This window comes from Struthio camelus, chromosome 5 (assembly GCF_040807025.1).
Source record: "Struthio camelus isolate bStrCam1 chromosome 5, bStrCam1.hap1, whole genome shotgun sequence".
In the NCBI taxonomy this organism is placed as follows: Eukaryota; Metazoa; Chordata; class Aves; order Struthioniformes; family Struthionidae; genus Struthio; species Struthio camelus.
The window spans coordinates 65,939,955-65,961,938 of NC_090946.1; the positions used below are offsets into that span (position 1 = coordinate 65,939,955).

A 21,984-nucleotide genomic window follows, 5' to 3' on the forward strand; every position below is an offset into this window, starting at 1 on the left:
ACCTGCAGATTTCTGGCAATATTTCTAAAGCCCCTTGCAAAGGTATGCCTAAGCCTGCATGAAGTTTAGTGGATAACAATCACTTGCAGTGCTCATGATTTCTGGGAATATTGAGCTGGCAAGTGTGGCTCTTCATTTGTAAAGAAATGAGCCATGGCAGTTATACTACTTCAGTGTGCAATCACTGTACAATACTTCAAATCACCATTGTCATTATTACTACTTCCGACCGAGCAACTTGATACCTTCTGCCAAATTGGGGCAGGTGTGTAAATGTAATCACTGTGCAATTAATTGATCTGTTGTGCCAATCAGTATGCAACACATAGGCACCCTGCGTCCCAACTGAGTTCAATTTAGCAGAGTGGCTGCAAGATTTAATCCTGCTTTGTAGTAAGAACTTAATACAAAAATGAGGAGCAGGCAGTTTTAGGCCTGGCTTTACATCACACATAACAAAAATGAGCCAGACAGCATGTCATTTCTGAAAACTGTGGGCTGAGCAAGCAAAATAGGAAAGGCTGGCTGCTCACTGTGAAGGCCCTGTGAAATCCCTGCAATTAGCAGCACAGCAAGAACCTGGGGACTGCCTGTGCTCCCTCCTCTCTGTGTAGCTACCAGCAGCATTTGCTATGGAGCCGGATTAAATTGCTGGATTAAGCACTCCCACAGCCTGGCAGCTGGATCTCTGTGACAGCTGTGCCCAGGGAAGAAGTCAAGTATGGTACCATAGACTGCGTCAGCTGGTGTGTCATGGGTTGCAGCATTACAGCTGGAGAAGGTCGGTTAGGTCATTCACTCCCATTACTTTGGTAGCACAGGATTTGACTGAACAGAGTGTTTTTTACTGCTCTAAACATGTCATTTTAAGAGATTTGAGCAATGCAGTTTTCTCCCTCTTCTCTTGGGAACTTATCCATCATCGATTATAACTTGCTATCAGGAAGCATCTAGCCTGAAATTCCCCTATTTTAGTGTGATCCCATTAATAATTCCCCTTGGCTCTCCTTTTTAACACAACCTCCCCTTTTTCTAGGCTGCAGCTTCCTCCCTCTGTACAGGTATAGGCTGCTCAGTTCCTTCTTGGCTGGGCTGGCTTCTGTGGCAGGGATGCCCCATGTCAGGGCTTTCAGCCTGGCTGGCCAGGATCCTGTTCTGCCAAAAAAGCCCCCCCCATGGCCCTTAACTACCTGCACTGAGAAAACCCACACACCCAGATCATGACATTTTTCCATTAAAACAAATATTTTCAGACTCTTCAACTTTTTGATGTCTAAATCTGGAACAATTTTCCATTTTGCATGTAGTCTTCAAAACTTAGATGTGCCCTACATGTAGTCACATGCTTTGCAAGTTCAGTTCCATTCTTTTTCATCACTGGTCAGCTGTTCTTGTCACCAAACCCGTGTAGCTGCGTCAAGCCTGCCATGCCCACGTCACGCCGGGCCACACGTTCACCTCTGGGTCCAAGCAACTTTGTATTCTTTCCTTGCCCTTGTTTATACCTGCGTTTCCCCCGAGATGATGGGATTCCCGAATATCATTGCTTTGCTGGCCCTTTTCTTTCCCCCATTAGATAAATAACGGGTGACAAACTTCAGAATCAGTAGAGCGAGCAACGCGGGCTCTGCAATGCATCTCACCTCCCAGTGCCCCAGCGAGACATTATCAGCATTGGCCTCCTTTTGATCTCGGTCCCACACATCACTGGCAAAATCAGATTCATGCTGGTGTGACTAATTTGGGGAGTAGGTTTTTGCTAATAGTGTTATAGGACATTTTATTTTAGCTCACCTCTCTTCTCACTGCTTCTTTCCCATTACTGTGTACGAAATGTCGCCATCTAGCAAGCGCTTTCCATTCATATGATTCCTAGGCATTTCTTTTAGTTTTACTGTAAAGAAAGAGAGACTTGAGAGATGGATCATATAAACTTCCAAAAGCTGTCTTCCACTCTAATTTACTTTATATTTTTGTTCAAATGATACTGATTGATTAAAAATCTTATGCTATTGTATCTAAAAGATATTTCCTCACCTATGTGACAAACTAGGCTTTTATCCCAACTGAAAAGAAAGTGTTTCTCTTATTTCTACTTGCCTTCTCTAGCACAGTTCTCCTATTGTTATTGTCTTGGCTATGACAATGAAAATGGATTAATTAAAATCAAGTTTCTGTTGACTAATATCCTGAATCAGCAAGTGGGATTGCAGGGTAATGTATATTTTCTACAGCAGGATTCTCTATGGGAACTGCAAAAGAAAAAACACTACTAAAAATACAGTCTCCCTGTTGGTTTGAGGATTTGAAAGGCTATTTTTGTAAAAACTAGCTTTTGGCATAAGCATGCTGTGTTAGATTAAGCCTTTGAAGGGACTCTCCCTCAGAAGCTTAAATCTGACCTTATTTGAAATGGTCATACTTCAAGATCTATATCTTTAAAAAAGTGAAAAAAAAAGTCTTAAAATAACACCAAATCAAAAGCAAGAGTCCTGCTCATTTCAGCTTGGACATCTAAATGGCAAACTTGATGCATAAAAACGTAGTATTTCTTATATGTTCTCCTATACTTTCTTTACTTCAAAAATATCTTTTAAAATCAGTTATCAAATGGATCACAAGACAGTCCCCTGTCTCTGCAGCCTGATCTAGCAGAGCCCCTAAGCACTGACCTTTCAGCACAAACAGTTCCTCTGACTGCAATATATAAATGCTTGGTTGAATCAGTGCCACAGCCAGAAACCAACATTTCATTCCATTCTGCCGTTAGACTGCAGGGACTAAAAATAAATAGAATTAGCTCTTTCCTTCTCTGGTCAGGACAGGAATCTAAAAGGGAGCATGTCCCAGGTCTTTAATCCTCTCAACAGCATTATTTCAATATTCTTACCTCTCCTACCTAGCTAAGCATCTGCTCTGAGGAATAAGGTGCAACTAGGTACTACTAGCACATGGTGCCACAGGACCTCTCTTGGTCCTCAGCGTCTCCCATACAGCCTTCTGGAGCTTCCAATGATGTCTGTAGGGCTGGCCAAAATGGCAGATGTTGCAGGAAAAAAGAAAAATCAAGACTTCCTTCCCTCCCTCCTGAAGCTCCCTCTAGTGTTTCTCCAGGCTCTTCGTATGCTCCCTCCCATTCTCTCTTGGGGTGGCATAGTTGAAGAGTCACCGTGTTTGTATTCTTTAGGTCTTGTCCTGCAGGATGGTGCAGGTCGTACTGAGTTACCTATGGGTGTTTCGACCCTGATTTACTCTTCTGTTGCAGACCAGTCTTTGAGAGCAAGCAAAATTGTCTATTCAGTAGTGCATAAATTGCTGTTGAAGGCATTCTAAGCACGCCCTCCTCCTCCCATACTTTGTGACACTGATATTAATGAGTGGAGGATTTCCCCCCTCCTCATCGGCCCTGCCTTCTCTGGGTACTGGGGCAGAGGGTTCCCAAAGCACCAGGCTTTGCAACAACCGGCTGCTACCATCAGCACAGACTTATCAGTGGAGTAGGGGAGCGCTCAGGATTATTTTTAAATAGTGGGATGTCTTAGACTGTCTTTTTGCAGACTACCTAAGGGGAGCCTAGCTGAGTGCAGAAGGCGGCTGCCAAAAAATCAGAGCGGTTGAAGGTGCCTTCGGCTACCATTGGCAGATGTCTTCCAAGAGGCTCTGAGAGCAGGGCAAGATACAACACCGGTGCCACATCACACCCCTTGCATGATTAGAGATATGCTGACAGTGGCACAGAGACAGGATGAGCTGCAGGCTGCCTGGCCCCCCGCAGACTTCAAACAGCCGCTGTGACTCAGTGTGTTTGTGTTCCTGACTTGGTTAGACCCTGGGGCCCAGTTCCCCCACTGCACAGCACCCTCCAATTGCATCCTTCACAGCCGCAAAACACTATGCTTATCCTTGGGCTGGAGGATGGGAGCCCTGAGGCTGATACACTCTACCCTCTTCTAGTAGTGCTCGCTACCTCTTTGCGTAGCTCACCTCTGTTTCTGGATACCTGCACTCAGGAAAGGTAGGTAGAAAGAGCTCAAACCAACAAACCTCAGTGCAAAATACCCTGCAAGCTTGCGGTCTGAAACCCAGGTGTGCATCGAAAGCATGAGCCCCTATTCCTTAGGAAAAGGCTTATGCATCCCTCAGGGCCTGTACACACACCATCGTAGAAAGGCATCTTTGGCCTGATGCCACCCGTGGAGCTTTCCTGGTGTGTAAGTGCCTCTGTGTGTGGCTGCACGTTTGCATTTACAATCCTTGCTCCCCCCGAAGATATCCATCCACAGTTCTGCTTCCAAGGGACTCTGTTGCTGTGTTTCAGCCCTATCGATGACCCTGGCGAAGAGGGAAAAGAGACGCAGCTCTGCCAGGCCATTGCCCTGCGAAACTGCCTCCCACTGCCAGGAATCAGCATCCTTGATAAACTCATCAAAACCTGCCCCGTCTGGCTTCAGCTGAACATGAACCAAGAAAGGGCTGGGGCGATACTTGGCAAAGAAACAGCAGGGGTAAGTCCAAGCGGTTTCAGTTCAGACAACCACGCTTCCTGTCCTTGGTGGAGCTGGTTAGGAGAGCAGTGCTTTTTTTCATGTGGAATCAGAAATATTTAGTAGACTCTGCTCTTTGTTTCCACTACCATTTGATGCTTTAGCTACTCACACAGATGCAAAACAGACATTATGGCTTTTAGGAGCAAGACAGTTTGTCCTTTTGTTTCTATACAGTTAGCAAGTAGTCTGCTCTGGAGTGAAGCAGCTGGACCATCCCTGCTGAGTTGCTGACGGAGAGGCACTGAGGTAGTGCAACACAGTTCACCTTGCCTTAAACCAGACTTCTCAAATAAGCTGGCCAAATTATGCTCGAGAAGTCTTTATTTTTCTGTGCTACCTATAAAAAGACACCTGCATGACTGTCTTCGATATAGCTGTGTATGGCCCTGAGCCTCCCCTGAGCTACTCCTTGCAGGCAGGGCTGGTCTGCATCTCTGAGCAGCTATGACAGTAAATCATGCCTCTGTTCCTCCTGCTCACACCTTTCTCAGGCACTGTCTTCAGCTGCAGCACTAAGCAGGCAGCAGAAGAGCTTGCACGTCAGAGGTATCCCATGGCAAGGACGGGCTGCCTGCCCATGCTGATGCTCTAGGCGCCATGCTTGGCTCTCCTTTGCCCGCTCTCCCACTTCCTAGAAATCACCTGAAGCTGAATCAGATCCAGGCCTCTCCCATCACTGGTTATGATGGCAGAGACTCATTTGTCTACCAGTCCTGACCCAGGCGGTAGGGTTAGGTACAGCTCAGAAAACTCATCTCCCTCTCATTTTAATCGCCACGGTCCAATTTTAGCCTTTGGAGCCATGGCAACCAGTCTTGCTTATCAGAAAACAGAAGTGATTCGTTTCCAGGTTTCACTTCTCTCCTCTTTAAATTTAATTTCAAATGAAACACCTGACCAATGCAAGTAAGACAGTGCTGTCTAAGACCCAAAGGTCGCAGTAGCCCCTGAAGGTAGGCTACAGGGACCATTCTGTTCTGTAAGTGATAGGATGTGAGGCAGAGAGACCTTATAGGGCTTTCTCCTGCCTGCAGATCTCTTCTCTTACATAGAAAGTGAGGGCTACTCTGTATTAGAAATAGGCCTATTTTGGGCATACACCTATTTGCCATGCATTTATATCCCATTTGGATTTTCTCTGCACTTTCAGTGAATCTGAGCCCATGAGGCTGTTTCCTACTATTGGCAGAGGCCAAGGCCAAGGCCATGGCTCTGTGTCAGATCGCAAGGCTGCCCTGAAGCTGTGTGTTTAGCATGGCTTCAAAGTGACACAAAATGCTCTTATGTTTGGGAGACATGCAGAGAAAGACCTTAGGTTCTAGGAAGACTTTTTACTTCCTCTGTCTAAGAAATTAAAGTTTTCTTGGTAGATTTCCACTGTATAATAATTGATAAATCATTTTATCTACTCACACTTCTCCTTTCCAATAGTAACATCCAGTCTCTAGAATTAGCCTAATTTTTTAATTCAGTTTTTGTAAAAATTCCTTGATTCTCTCCTGCTAAAAGCTGCTATCAAAGAAGATATAAGTGTAAAGATTACTTTGTCTTTGTATCTGCAGCTTCAAGGTGTAGCTAAAAATGTCCTTGACAACGAGCTGTAATTAGAAACACTCTTAGCAGCTCACACAATGCAAAGAATGATGAGATCTCTCTTCTTTTCTTTTTTCTTTTTCTTTTTCTTTTTTTTATTACTTTTCTTTCTTTCTCTCTTTCTCTCTCTCTTTTCTTTTTCTTGTGCTGGCTCCATTGGTGTGAACTGATGGATCCAACAGTTCCACTGGTTCCAATGAAAGGCTCAGGGGGGATGTTCCTGGGCATATGTCTGATGGAAAGGAGTAATGAAGACAGAGCCAAATAAACTCTTCTCCGTGGTACCTAGTGAAAAGACAAGAGACAATGGGCACAAACTGAAATACGAGAAATTCCATTTAAACATAAGAAAAAAAATGCCTGTAAGGACAGTTATACACTGGAACAGGCTACCAAGGTGGAGTATCCATTCTTGGAGATGTCCAAAAGCTGACTGGACACAGCCCTGAGCAAACTAGGTGACTGGGCTTTGAGCAAAGGGGTTGGACTAGATGTTCCTTCCAACAGGAGGTTCCTTCCAACCTCAACCAACCTGTGATTCTGGGATCATTCGATAACTTGAGGGCAGGGCCCTCCAGAGTGATCTAGACAGGCTGGAGGAGTGGAACTGACAGGAACCTTATGAAATTCAGCAAGGACAATTGCAAAATCCTGCCCCTGGGCAGAAAGAGCCCTTGGCAGTGTTACAGCCTGGGTACTGCCTGGCCGGGGCAGCTCTATGGGAAAGGCCCTAAGGAGCTGGTGGGCAGCGAGCTCAGAGTGGGCCAGAGATGCACTCTAGCAGCAATGAGGGCCAGCAGCATCCTGGGGTGTATGAGCAGAGGCAGAGCCAGGAGATCGAGAGAAGTGATTATCCCCCTTTACTCAGCACTTGTTAGACCACGCTGAGACATTGCAGCCAGTTCTGGGCTCCCTAGTGCAGGAAAGACATTGACAAACTGAAGTAAGTTCAGTGGAGGCCACCAGGATGGTCAGGGATGGGAGCAGTTGCCCTCCGAGGAGACACTGAGGGACCAGGGCTTGCTCAGCTGTGAGGAGAGACTTCCTTGGGAAGTCACTGAGGAGATGGAGCTGGACTCTTCGCTGTGGTGCGTGGTTGGAAAGCAAGAGGCAATGGACATATAATGACATGAGAGGGTTTCAGACTGGATATTGGGGAAAAATTCCTCCCTGTGAGGACAGTCAGACAGTGGCACAGGCTGCCTGGAGAGGTCGTGCTATCTCCATCCCAGGATGTTTTCAAGACCCAGCCAGCCAAAGCCCTGAGCAATCTGGCCTGATCTCATGGCTGACCCTGCTTTGAGCAGAAGGTTGGACTAGAGACCTCCTGAGGTCCCTTCCAACCTGAATTAGCCTGTGGTCCTATGATAATACTCTACTATGAGATATGCTGGCCGTGAGAGCCTTTTGCTTCACTTTGCTTCAGTCCTTTCCCTCTACATGTTCAAGTGAGTCGCTTGCTTTCAAGGCCTGACTGGGACATTCGAGGGTGAACTCTGCTTGATTTAGGGCACTTCTGTAAGGGGCATCACCTGACCAATTGTCAGTGGAGCTTCATACTGTTCAGTTAGTGCAATGGTTTGCCTTAGGCTTAAGTAGGACATCAGTGATGCACAGAAATTTTACTCGTTCTTTGGCTGGTCTGACTTTCAACCAGAGAAAATGTCCCTTTAGTCATTATTTGACCAAGTGGAATGAAGCTAAAATAAGAGCATTTAAGAGAGAAGTGAACTGATAAAGAACTTCACTGCCAGTGACTTGCAATAAAGTTCAGAAGTTCTTGTAATTTAGCTAAACTCCTGATTCTTTTTCTCCTTTTTCAGATATTCTTGGTTAGGAAAGAGGATAATGTGAACAACATGATCCTTGCAGTCCGCCTGCCAGCCCAAAGTGAGGCTCCTGATGTGCTGGAGTATAATATTAAAGAAGAAAAATCGAGTAAGTCCTCTACAAGCTTTTTTTGTCATGTTCTTATTATTATATAGACTCCTCTGTTAATCACCAAGTACGTATGCAGTCTTACTTGAAATGAGACTGTTCCTCTGGTGACCGGCAGCAGATCTTGATTCTACAGTGTAGTTTGGTTAATATTTCCTGCAGTTGCTTTACCTCAGTTCTGCTACGTTTTTGCACCATGTATTTTCATTTGAAGACATGAAGTAATTGCAAACGTTTTGCCACAACTTTATGGGCCCAGATTAAGAGAACGAGGGGGTAAGGGTTACTTGCGGGATGTGAAAACTTTTTTCTTTATTTACTTTAAGTTGACCTAGAGCTTAGTTTTTACATGGTGAAGAATTGCTTTTTGATGAATTGAGTTTTCCTTTGGGGCTAAAAGTTGAAAGATTGACTCCTACCCTGCTAAAAATGTCATTTATAGAAATGTTACTGCTTGGGTTGCATCCTGTGCATAAAATGGAATTCCTTAGAGTACAGGCAAAGTACTTCATTGTGAACTAGCCTGACTAGAAAGATTCGTGTTATGTTTCTCAAGCTAATCTGCTTACTATTTCTCATTTGTCACTAACTTAACAGAAAGTGTGTGTCCAGAGGTGCGACTTTCTGATAGGAACAGGAATTAAATCAGTGTACACCATATTCATATAAGCTGTCAAGTAAGTGGAGCAGGGTAATTAAAAATTAGCTCTCGTTCCAAAAAAAAAGAGAACTGCCATCACCTGTGCAGTGATCCCTGCAGCCATGAAGATGGTGCATTCCTGTCATGGATATTCACATTATTTTTAGCTTGAATTCAGTCACTGTTGAGCTGTAGATAGCACCTCAGTTCTCCATGCTGCAGTATTTGACAGTAACACAGTGTGCCAACCAGGATCATGCTTTTGCTTCCTTTCTCATTTAGGGTAAGTGGGCTGGCTTTTGAATTTAGAGGAAACTGAATGAATTCTTATTAGCAAAGCCAAAGGACTATATCTGTCACAGGGGGAAATGGTAAAAATTTTGTATTTCAAAGAAATCTAATACATTGGCTTCGATCTATTCTCTCTGCATAACTCCAACTCCTTTCTAAACTTGCTTAGGAAAGCAAATTATATGTCGTCAGACTAGCTTAAGAGAATTTAAAGTAAAATATGAGTTTCTTTGTTAAATACTGTGGTAAATATGGATTGCCTTAGCTTAACAGAGTACACTTCACTCTTCTCTGGTATACCATAAGTCTAAAGTTAGGATAACTCTGAATGCATGTGCTGAGTAACTGTAGACCAAAGATGTTATCTTGCTAGGGAATGCATATTTATTTAAAGTGCAGTGTTATACCCCCGAAAGTGTGTAAAATATGCCAGCTGTATAGCATGAGGATCATGGTAGACTGGCAGGGTTTTTCCAGGCATCCAGGCTTTAACCTCAGAAAGTTCCTCTTTAGTTTTTCTCATCCTCCTGAAAGGAGGCGTCAGCCTCCCGCTGATCATCACAAACTGGGAAGTGGAACAGGTTGCCCAGAGAGGCTGTGGAGTCTGCTTCCTTGGAGGTATTCAAAAGCCACTTGGACACTGTCCTGGGCAATGTGTTGTAGGTGACCCTGGTTGAGCAGGTGGATTGGACTAGTTGCTCTCCAGAGCTCCCTTTCAATCTCAACCATTCTGTGATTGTGGGAATCCTCTTGATTGCTACCTGCTCTTTGAATCTGTATGAAATGGAGCAGAGCTGATGCACTTGCAGTTTTGAAAGGAGTGGTCATAACTCCCCTGCCATTCAGCCCTCTCTGAAACCCTGTTCCTAGCTGTGCTGGAAACAAGAGGTTTTGGTTTTGCTGGCCTATTCCTAATATTTCCTTTCTGAGTTGACATGTAACCAAGGGCCTGTGTAATCTGCCCTCTGGAGAGTTACTTGTCCCTTTTTGATGGCTGACTCCTTCTAAAGGATAAGAAGAAGTGGGAACAGATTCTTCTCTCTGTTATATCCATGCACCCCTTAAACTCTGCAGATGTGATTGTTCTCAGCAGGATGCATTCAGGTGCAAGTTGAAAGCTGTATTTACTTTGACATATATAGTTCAGAGTTTACAGAAATCCTCCCTTCCAGTCAAAATTCAAGTTGCAGCCCATCCCAGCTTACTATTTTGGAGCACCTTGCCAAACTTTTCTTGTTGTCCTCGTGGAGACCTAGCGCAGTCACAGCTTCACAGGTGACACGAGAAAGCACATGCTATCCTCTGAGGGAGATGGACTCAGCGATACGATGGCTCTGTTCCAGCTCTTACTTTTACCATATGCAACACGTTCTACTCCTCAGCTGTTGGTAAAAAGCCATTCTCAGCCCATGGAGCTTTTCAGAGGGTATGTGAAGAAGTTTTCCCCAGTATCTGAACGATGTTATGCGGGTTACTGCCCAGCCTCTGAGATCCATATATGAATGGCCATGCATTGAAGCATAAAAAAGGAAATTTCCTAGCATTGCACCATTAAATAATGGTGGATCATTGTTTTTCTCTTTCCCCGTATCTGATCTGTGTTCTTGACATTTGATGAAATGTTTAGGGAAGTATCATTTTCTGAGGGGAAGCCCTGATTTAATTGTGATTTTTTTTTTTTTTGAAATCCTCAAAGAACCTAGGTAAAAAGGTCAAGAAATCAAACCTCTTTCCACTTTTGCACTAGGAGTTTTAACCTGTTTCAAGAAGTAGGCCTTAAAATCATGCAACAGAAAAACAAAGAGATTGAATTTTAAAAATTACCTTCTGGTTCTTCATCTTTGGTTGTACATCCTTTAGATATTCAAGGTCTTCTGTATAGAGACAGGAAGGTTAAAGCTTGGTGCCAGCAACAGGTATGTTAAAGAACAAACAGCACATACCACGTGGTTCATGAGAAAGCTGAGAAACCTGGCAGCTTTTGAAGTCCTGGATGTCTGTGGTTTTGCTTCTCCACCTGAAGGACTGCATACTTTCCATGCACATACACCACAACACAATGGAAATCTTCCAGAAAGAGGGCATGTTACAAGACTTCCTCCATTTAGAGAGGTAGTCTTGGGGGCTTTCTGTCAATTTCTCCTAAAATCTGAACTACTTTGGGTACTCTCGGTTCTGAGAGCAGTCCCTTACTTCTGCTTAATTTCAAACCTGAGCTGTAACCTCAAATCCCTCAAGATCTGAAAACTACTTCCTTAGCTGACTTCTAGCCTGTAATTTCGTTTGTTCAAATTCTCTTCTCAAATAGCAGGTCATAACCTCAGGTTCTGATTCTCCTTCCCCTTTATCTGTACAGAAAACACTCCACTGACGTCAGTGGCATTGCAGCAGTACTAAAAAAGAAATGAATCCGGTGTAAATATGCATGGGCATGTTAAAGAGATGCTGAAGTAACATGTATCGAGAGTTCAACGGAAGCAGCTGAGTATGATAGATCACTTGGTGCAGGAAGCGATAGTAATGTTTACTAGTCCTATAAACACCAACAGTCATAAGTGTGCATGCCACAGAGGTAAAGGTCCTTTAGTCCTTTAGTAGAAGAATGTCCTGACCTCACGTCAGGAGTTTAAGTCTTCCTTTTTCTGAGAAATCTTATGAATTATAGTTGAAATGGATTTGATTTCATGAAATACATGAGCCGACCATATACTGCTCTGGAGTTCTGCACATATGCTTGGTGTGCAGGAAGTAGTAATTGTTTTCCCTGTTCTTCTGTACCAAGGAAAAGAGGATGTGATTCCTTTCCGAATATGTAGAGTGAAGGGTAAATAGGAGAAGTAACTGCAATTGCACAGAATAAAGAACATGCTACTATTTTTATAGAAATAATTATAGAACTAATTTGCCAAATCACTTCTGTTACAGTAACTGTTCACAGAGGAGCTGCAACTGCAGCACAGAGTGGAGTCACGCAGACTGACTCTGTGGGGGTCCCCTCTAAGTTATTTCCTTCTGCAAGCTGTGCTCTTTTCCCTGAACTTCCAGTGTGGTCCTCCACAGAGAGGGATTCTGGAGTCTCAGATGCCCAAATATGATGAATTTAATTATAGTAAGCACAACCTAGCAAGGTTTTACCCATTTAGGTTCCTCAGTCTGCTGCCATAATCCTGAACACGTGACTTCAAGACTACCCAGGTGTGAAAATGATGCAAGGCTGGAGCCTGGGTTTTTAAGGTTAAATTTAAACAGCTGTTGTTTATTTTTCAGTCTTTATCCATATTGACACAAAGTACTGAAAACTGCTTTTTAAGTATTCTAAAAAAACTTGTGCCGTGGCACGCCTTCCTCTGGGTCCTCAGAAGGTAGAGGGGGCAGGTGCTGGAGCTTTTGCTTTGGTGACCCTTGGCTGCAAAAATTTCTCTCCCTTGAAATCTGTATTAGCTTCTTTCCCCTTGCATTTGTTAACTTTCTGTTTCCAGTACGGTTTCAGTGCCACCATTATCGGCCCCTTGCTTGTCACGTTGCCCTCCAAGTGATTCATTATTTTCTTTTTATTCTCCATCTGCTTCCTGGCTTAGCTGCTTGTGTTTTTAAACCAGCTTTATCACTACCACTATTTATTTCACATCTATTTGATGACAGGTCTCTCTGTGGCGCCTCCCTGCCCTGTCAAGTGCGGTGTTTCACAAGGGATGGTCACCCACTCCTGCAGGAAAGCCCTGGATTTATCCAAGCATTAGCTGTCAGTTCGTCTCCTGACATTCACTCGGGGCAAGTAGTAAGGCCTGCCCTTCCACAGGGTGGGAGGGCAGAGTGGACCCGAGTCCCGGGGGTCTGCCAGCTAGATGAGAGACCAAGGTCTTATGGGGGCATCCCGGTGCTGTGCTCTGGCTCTCTCTCCATGAGGCTGCTTCTCGCTGGCAGCCAGCGGCTCATTCCAGAAAAAATTGCCTCCCTCTCTCAGGGGAAATCCCCTCCCAAAACAGGGGTGACTCAAGGAAAAAATAACCCAGCCTGAAAGATGTTTCACCTCATAAAAGCAGTGAGGTTTCAAAACACTGATGAACTCCCTGGGTTTATACCTTAAGGGATTTGAGACCCACTGGCCTGGTCCTGCTGCGAGTACCTGCCTAAGGAACAGCACAAGCACCTCAGCACCTCTCCCCTGATCCTCCTGGCCTTGCTGCTGGCTTTGTTCACTTGGGTGACTCTTTCCCTGAGGTTATTCACATGTGCTCACGCTGCAGAAATGCTGTCGATGTTCCTTTTTTAAGCCAGACCCAAATGGGACAAATTGCTACCAGGCATAACTGTTCAGAAGCATCTCTTCCAACACTTCAGGCAGGGCAGAGATTAGCCCCCTGAATTAATAAATGCGTAGCTGGAGGAGGATTTTGTAGTGAAGCCTTGTCTGTATGTAGCTACTTGGTTTATTAAAGGAAAATTCTGAGGCTTAAATAAAAATCGTGCCTGGTTTGACCCTCCTGACTTCTCTGGAGACAAACATGTAAAGAATTGGAGCGTAACTGAGGTCTTGAAACAATCTTAATACAATTAATTAGAAAAGCCAAAATAAATTATCTCTGTGTAATACAGAAAATGTCCAGATCACAACTAATTCCACCTTTAAAAAAAGAGATACAGTGTCACTGGACACAGTAGATTATACCCACTTTCTGGTTTATGGACAGCAGCTGTGTTTCAGCTTATATAGTTGTCTTGTGGTAAGGACCTGCAATATACCTTGACAGAAAAGATACAATTACTGCCCTCAAAGGCAGTTTAAGAGCAGTCACTGAGTATTGTTGCAGAATCGGAAGGCTGATAGCAAAAAGGATGTTGTTAAAGAAATCCAGTGTCCTCTGCTGGTCACCTTATTTGACCTATCATAAAGTTAGACCCCAATGGGGAAGTTCAGGCTTGATCCAGGTAACAGATGCTTGAGACAGAGGGTTAGGATTTAGGAGAACATTGCGAATCAGGTGAAACACATGGCAGCTGCTTACCTGCCTGGTTCATTTTCTAACTGCTTTTACCAAAGGAAATGTGGATTTGTCTTGAGAGTTTGTGAGAATCTGACCACTCCGTACATGCATCACTCGCTGAGCTCCGTCCATCAAGGCAGAAGAAAGAGTTACGCTGGTTCTAGAGGCAGCAAGAAGGCAGGCCTTGCTGGCAAGTCAAAACAGCAATTTGGGCAGGCAAAGATGTTCCTAAGTACACAGGATATTAAGAAGAGTGAAATCAATTAGAAAAGGGAAGAGAGAATTTAATAGCTAAGCTTTCACAATCTGCTTCCTTGCCTGAACAGTCCCAAATAGGTGCAGTTTCTAATGCTGTGAAAGCCAGCTTAACTCTCAACAGCTCAACCTTTTTCTATCATTAGCTAGTTACTTCAGCCACTTCCACACCTTTATTCCTCCTTCCTAAGCAGAGCTGGAAAAGAAAAGTGTGATTATAGACCAGGGTCATTTGCACAGGATTAAAACAAAATGTACAGTTGTTTTGACTGTCCTGTGGGGATAGCAGATGGTAATTAAACAACAGTAACCAGGCAGCAACATGTTTACAGAGGGACATCAGAGTAAGATGAGGGTGGACTCTGTCGATCACCTGAAGGCCTGGCTCCAAACAAAGCTTTTGGAGTCGCTGGCTGTTGGAGGCCTGGCCAGCCTGAGGTGAGGGCTGTGAGCGTGCCTTGCGCAATGGCACATCTTAGAGGCATGGGAGGCAAATTCCTCCCCTTGCCCCTGCACGGGTCGGCAGATCTGAGCACAGCGTGAGCGAGCCCTGGACAGGATGTAGAAAAGAGGAAGTGGACTCTCAATAGAAACCACTTTCTACAAGCTCTCTGTTGGGTCAAAAACCTCCAGACGCTGATAATGGACTTGCTTATTGCACTTTAACTCCACCAGGACAATAAAAGCAGAATTCTCTGCTTTATTTTATTAACATCTCTATTAATATGTGTTGCTGAGGCTGAATTAGCAACTCCGAAGATCAAAATCCTTGTTTCTGGCATGGCATGGCATGGCATGGTCAGCAGTACCTTGCCACATGAGCTTCATTAAAGTACTGAAGTACTGCACGAATGAGTTCATGGGAAAAATGTGAGGATAGCTCAGTCACTACTGATAGCTCAGCAACCTACTCATTATTTGGCTTCTTCAATGAAAGTGGCAAGTTGTGCAGATGACCTCTTTGATATGAACATTTACGTGGAAGAGTTGGCAGCTCTTGCAATAGACTCCTTGGTTTTGCAAGTCTTTTTCTTAACAGTTTGACTGCTGGAACCAGGAAGCAGAATGAAGATAGATAGCATTTTTATTTTTCTTTTTTTTCAGAAAGAGAGGGAACCTTCTAACCCTCACAACTGAAGAGAAAAAGTTAAAGATGAGACTCTCCTAAAGGCTCCTAAATAGAAAATAAAGGGGAAAAAATTTACAATTCATTTTAATTGCTTTTACTTCTGACACCTTCTGAATTGGAATGGAGATGGAAAAGATGGAAATCTGTGGAACTAAATGAGGTCAGAAAGATGGAATCATTCACTTCATAGCTAAGGTGAATGAACTGACATATGTTCTAATATTCGTGCCACTGACTTCTAAGATGAAGCCATTTATTTGGGTAGCACTTTCAGATTTTCATTGGAGGTAGTGCTGGAGGTTTTCAAGACATGGCTTGAAAGTTCCTGAGCAACTTGGTCTGATTTCAGAAATCACAGAATCACAGAATGGTTCAGGTTGGAAGGGACCTCTGGAGATCATCTAGTCCAACCTCCCTGTTCAAGCAGGGTCCTCTAGAGCAGATTGCCCAGGATCACATCCAGACGGGTTTTGAATATCTCCAGCGAAGGAGACTCCACCACCTCTCTGGGCAACTTGTTCCAGTGCTCCGTCACCCTCACAGGAAAGAAGTTTCTCCTCAAGTTCAGACAGAACTTCCTGTGGTTCAGTTTCTGCCCATTGCCTCTTGTCCTGTAGCTGGGCACCACGGAGAAGAGGCTGGCCCCATCCTCTTGACACTCCCCCTTCAGATACTTGTACACATTGATCAGATCCCCTCTCAGTCTTCTCTTCTCCAGGCTGAACAGGCCCAGCTCTCTCAGCCTTTCTTCAGAGGAGAGATGCTCCAGTCCCCTCATCCTCTTTGTAGCCCTCCGCTGGACTCTCTCCAGCAGTGCCATGTCTCTCTTGCACTGGGGAGCCCAGAATTGGACGCAGTACTCCAGGTGAGGCCTCACCAGGGCTGAGTAGAGGGGCAGGATCACCTCCCTCCACCTGCTGGCAACACTCTGCCTAATGCAGCCCAGGATACTATTGGCCTTCTTGGCCACAAGGGCACACTGCTGGCTCATGCTTAACTTGTTGTCCACCAGCACTCCCAGGTCCTTCTCGGCAGAGCTGCTTTCCAGCAGGTCAGCCCCCAGCCTGTCCTGGTGCAGGGGGTTCTTCCTCCCTACGTGCAGGACCCAAATGACCTGGGAGTAATATTGCTGAGATTGACAGAGGGATGATGATGAAAAAGAATAAATAAAAAATAAACATTTCCTAGGTTAGTGTTCCTCCTGTGATCTTCTCAAAGAAATAGCTTTCCTTTATTTGGTGGGTACCTTGTGTATAGGGAAAGGAGAGAATGTGCTCAATCTATTTAATCAATGCACATTTCTGGTTGAATTAGCTCATCTGAGGTATTGTAACATGCTTTAAAAGGCCCAGTAAATGCCCCATAGCTACAGTTTAATGCCCCTCAGCATGTCAAACAGCTGAAATAGCTGTGGGCTAAGATACTTGTCTCATTTTGGTCTATTTTGATCTGAGATTGTGGTCTGTTTTTGCACAAGTGCTAAAGGGACTTCTGAGTTGGTTTAGGCAAATCAAACAAGTAAATGTACCTCCTATTTCCTTTCCAAGCTGAGCCTCTGGAGTCAACTGCTTGCTCATCAGAGACCAGGCAGAAGGGCCCATCAGCAAGTGCATTCAGTTACTTCTGTTACCACTGTGATGGTACCATAGTTTTTTTTTAAATAGTCACTGCAATCAAAACAGTTGGCCTCCTTAAATGGAAACCCTTCAGCTTTCAACAGCAGAAAGAATTCTTAATATTGTAAACTAAGGCATGAAAAGCAGGGTAGGACCATTTGTAGCTCTGATCTCCTCTGAATAGATGAGAAGCTAAACTTGATATTAGGGAGTGAAAAGATGAAGTTATTTATTCATTTAATTTTGATGCCCCTGTGCTGCTATTTAGCGATAAAGCAGACAAAGAGGGGAATGCCATGGCAGCCACCTCATGAACCACCCTGGAGACTTGTATACTGGCCAGAAAGGTCATTAAGTCTCTTCAGCTCCAGTTTTACTATAGAAAGTGATTTTACTGAACATACATAGAGGGTAAAGACATCTGCAGTCCCAGTAACTAGGGTACAGCAGTCTTGTGAGTAAACTAGATGGAAACTGATAGGGGCACTGTCCCTAGGAAAGGAAGGGCTAGGTATCCAGATGACTTTAGGCTGTAGTTTTATGTCTGCTTCATGCTGACACTGCTGTCACAAGAAGCACTCTTGCCTGTCCACAGCAGCAGCCACCCATCTCCTGCCCCTTCTGGCATCCTCTGCTCCATGCGGATTTACAGCTGGGAATGAGGGACCAGCACCGTCGTGGGGGCAAGAGAGCAGGGGCAGGATGGGGGGGGGCAACACTTCTTTAGTCAGCAGTGCCACTGTGTGCTGAGTTACGTGAAATAAAGCCTAACATGGGAAAGGAAGCAATATCAGGGCGGAAGGGCTGATGATGACAGTAGGGAAAGGTGGGTGGCAGACTGGAAACAAAAGTCTAGAGATAGAGAGAAGAGAAGTGGGGGGGGGTAGTAGGCGGCCTGAGGAGGGGATCACATCTTGCGGTGCTGGATGACTAGGTGAGCCTTTGAGGTCTGGGGGAAGCAGAAAGGATGCTGCCCACGGAGGCAGGAGCCCAGCAGAGCTGCCCCAGTGTGCGAGGAGAAGAGCATGCAGGCAGATGGCAAGCACCTTAGGGAAGGGTAGGAGGTTGGTGCAAAGCCGCTGGCAAACTGCCCAGTGGAAATCAACCCCTAAAGGCAGCCAACCTGCTCAAGGCAGAGCGGTCCCAGCTCCATGTTGAGGAACGGCCCCATCCCCTCCCTGCAGATCAGGGTGACTTCCTTTCCCAGGGCACTCAGGGTCATTGTGCCCATTTTATTGACTGAAAACTGAGGCACAAGGAGCTGAAGGAGCTCAAACAGGCCCCACAGCATCCTAAACAAGCCCATCTTTTAGTTTTCCACAACCCTGAGTCAGGCTTAGACTGCAGGCTGCAAAGAGAGGCCCTTGCCTGTTGAGCACTTTGCTTTGTAACCTTACCTTACCTTGCTCAACACTACGACACCAGCATTGCTATTCAGACTCTTCTGTATGCTTTCTGTATACCCTGACAGGCCACTCTGTGCTGCAGTACCATTATGGAACCAAATTTTCCAGCTTACTTCAAGGGATGTTTTCCTTGATTACTGCATGGTGAAGTGTGTGATTGAGGCAAAGTAAGAAACTGTTGTCAGCTCTGGGCCTGACGAGCCTGAAAAAAACAGAAATGTGCTGGAAAAAAATAATAACAGTTACAGAAGCCCTTGGGAGAGAAGATACCTCATCTCTTCTGTTGCCAAAAATGGGTGATTTCCCTAATTCCATCTTAATTAAGCAAATCATACATTTAAGCAGCAGAGCTTGTCAAAGATTACTTTTTTCCAAGGATTAGCCATGCTATGAATAATAAAAGTTTGTGCATTTTTAGCAGTAGAGGCTGGAAAGGTGGAAGATGTAGTTACAGAATCACAGAATCACAGAATCGTTTAGGTTGGAAGGGACCTCTGGAGATCATCTAGTCCAACCTCCCTGCTCAAGCAGGGTCCTCTAGAGCAGATTGCCCAGGATCACACCCAGACGGGTTTTGAATATCTCCAGCGAAGGAGACTCCACCACCTCTCTGGGCAACTTGTTCCAGTGCTCCGTCACCCTCACAGGAAAGAAGTTTCTCCTCAAGTTCAGACAGAACTTCCTGTGGTTCAGTTTCTGCCCATTGCCTCTTGTCCTGTAGCTGGGCACCACGGAGAAGAGGCTGGCCCCATCCTCTTGACACTCCCCCTTCAGATACTTGTACACATTGATCAGATCCCCTCTCAGTCTTCTCTTCTCCAGGCTGAACAGGCCCAGCTCTCTCAGCCTTTCTTCAGAGGAGAGATGCTCCAGTCCCCTCATCCTCTTTGTAGCCCTCCGCTGGACTCTCTCCAGCAGTGCCATGTCTCTCTTGCACTGGGGAGCCCAGAACGGGACCTAGTACTCCAGGGGAGGCCTCACCAGGGCTGAGTAGAGGGGCAGGATCACCTCCCTCATCCTGCTGGCAACACTCTGCCTAATACACCCCAGGAGACCATTGGCCTTCTTGGCCACAAGGGCACACTGCTGGCTCATGTTTAACTTGTTGTCCACCAGCACTCCCAGGTCCTTCTCGGCAGAGCTGCTTTCCAACAGGTCAACCCCCAGCCTGTCCTGGTGCATGGGGTTCTTCCTCCCAAGGTGCAGGACCTTGCACTTGCCTTTGTTGAACTTCAGGAGGTTCCTCTCCGCCCAGCTCTCCAGCCTGCCCAGGTCCCTCTGAATGGCAGCACAGTCTTCTGGTGTGTTAGCCTCTCCCCCCAGTTTAGTATCATCAGCAAACTTGCTGAGGGTGCACTCTGTCCCTTCCTCCAGGTCACTGATGAATATATTGAATATATAGTTAACCTTGCGCTTCAAATTTTAAGCAGCTTAACTGCATATAGGGAGGCCTTGGGGCATACAGGCTTGTATCATATTTTCCTTGTGGTAAATTACTCCTCTTGTGTGTGGTACATGCCTTGCCGTTAAGGAAAGTAGACCAACAAATGTTATCTCTTAAAGAGGTTCCTGTTGCTGCCAATGGTGTGTCTGTGCTACAGCTCGGAAGATGTAGAGCTACCCTAGTTCTCTTCAGATTAGCCTCCCTCAGACAGAGATAACAATCTGCCTGCATCACTCAGCATGGACTGATTTCCCCTCCTTATGCATGTTTCTCATTAACGAAAAACACTGACCTCACCTACGCAGCTTCTTGGGATCAAAAGCTTACTGTTGAGCGAGTCTGCCCCACTAGGTACCGGAGGTGGCTGGGCAGCTGCGCCCAACTCCCAGCCTCCGGCTCAATATGTACAATTTTCTCGCTGCTTTCTGCTGTACTGGATGTCATCAGCCTCCACAGGTGGTTCAAGGTCAAGGGCCATCTCTACATAGGGTTTTATAAGGATGCAGGAGACGTTATCATTTTCTGGCCCAGAGGCCATGGTTTGATTGGAGCTGGAGGCTGAATGTTTTCTAGGCTCCTTCTAAGAATGTCTAACCTAGACGTCTTTCCACTGCTAGTCAGCCAGTCAGTGGCATGGACGAGTTCTCCCTTATGGACGAGTTCTCCCCATCATTACTTAACCCTGAAAATCCACATTGTTTCACAGAGTTCCCACTCAGGAGACTCCTCTAAAATAGAAGCCCAAAGTCTTGGTTTGGCAAGAACAGCAACTAAGGGCTTGCGGCATATCATAAAACATGGTGTGAGGACACATTTTATAACCTGTTGTGCAAGTTCGCCATTATGCCTCTAAATGCAAGAATGCACAAGCAAAGCAGAAAGTCTCACCAAGTGCATTTGAATTGAGTTCTGCCTCAATTTGATGCACTGCTTATCTTAAACATAAAACCCTTGTGCAGCTGCTTTTTCAAGATGTAACACCACCAGGTTTCTGTGTGGTTTGCATGTTGTTTTGGAAAAATTCTGTGGCTTATCGTGCGGTTTTTCTTTCTTTTTTTTTCTTTTTTTATACTCTCATCCTGAAATATTACCTCCCCCCTCTCCATACAAACATTTTCATTTTTATGTTGTGCTTTAAACCATCAGAACTACGGGAGAAACCTGCTGGAAGGAAGCCCTCATAGTCTTGTTCTCATTATTCTAATCCTCCTTTTGACTTTTTTTGCCTTATTTTTCACTCCCAGGAGTAATAATGCAAAATGTATGTTTAATTAGAGCAAGCGACTATGCATGCTGTTCCAGGATAATACTATCTTACTCTGCTCAGCATACTACCTTGAACACAGCCACATAACAGCTGATTTTAAAACAGCTACACTAAATCAGCACCCGTAATGCCGGTGGCCTTATCTCAGTGACTGAACTGGAACAAATTATAAGCAATTTTTGCCATTGGACAGTGTTTGCTCTCTGACGATCTTAAAGAGATTAATAAACAAGAATTTAGGCTTATAAGTGAGGTAAATAAGATACTACTCAAAGTAAATTGAGGGAAGTTATCTCAAGCTTTTTAGGCTTTGACTAGGTCCTTTACAGTGACTGAGAGGGCAATCTATCCTACTCAATACTTTAATCAGAAGTCCTTCTTTGGCCTGGCAGGGAGTTAGGCAGGACCAAAGCTCTGTAAGGTAGAAGCATCACATTTTCCTTTTTTGGCTGCACTGCTGACCTCTACCATTTCAGAGTGGGTTTGTCTCCTTCATCACTCACCTTTCAGAAGAGTGGTCTTTTACCCTTCTTCCTGGAAGTCTCTCACGTAGAGTGTTGTTCTGGGTACCTGATGACTTCCCTTAAACTTTTCTGAAAACTTCCTTTTTCTATATGATTAACTCAAGTCTATAGTATTTCATGATGTATCTCAGACTCGGAGAAACAAACTTTTCAGAAAAGTAAATTGAAAAAATTGGAACTTGGTAAAAAGCATACAAATCAGAACATACATTTTTTCACATATGGATTGACTCTCGGAATTATCTATACAGCCTGAAAATCGTTCATAAGAAATAAAGCCCAAGAATTTAAAATAACAGCATCCTTTTCTATTACACAATGCACAGGGGAAGCCTTTTATGTGTCTGAA

General features: G+C 44.8%; 1 protein-coding gene across 10 annotated transcripts in view; it reads left to right on the forward strand.

Annotated features, from left to right (window-relative positions):
• Positions 1-21,984, forward strand: part of RIN3 (Ras and Rab interactor 3) — a 73,106-nt gene that overhangs the window by 15,763 nt on the left and 35,359 nt on the right. For 9 of the 10 annotated variants that reach the window (XR_011141625.1, XR_011141624.1, XR_011141622.1 and 6 more), the window contains 2 exons: positions 4,319-4,505; positions 7,964-8,078. Coding sequence is in view for 5 of the 10 variants with exons in the window: in XM_009689768.2 (XP_009688063.1) it covers positions 4,319-4,505; positions 7,964-8,078 (302 nt within the window). In the remaining 5 variants the exon portion in view is untranslated. The remainder of the gene's footprint in view (positions 1-4,318; positions 4,506-7,963; positions 8,079-21,984) is intronic. The other variant, XM_068946866.1, reaches the window with a different exon arrangement.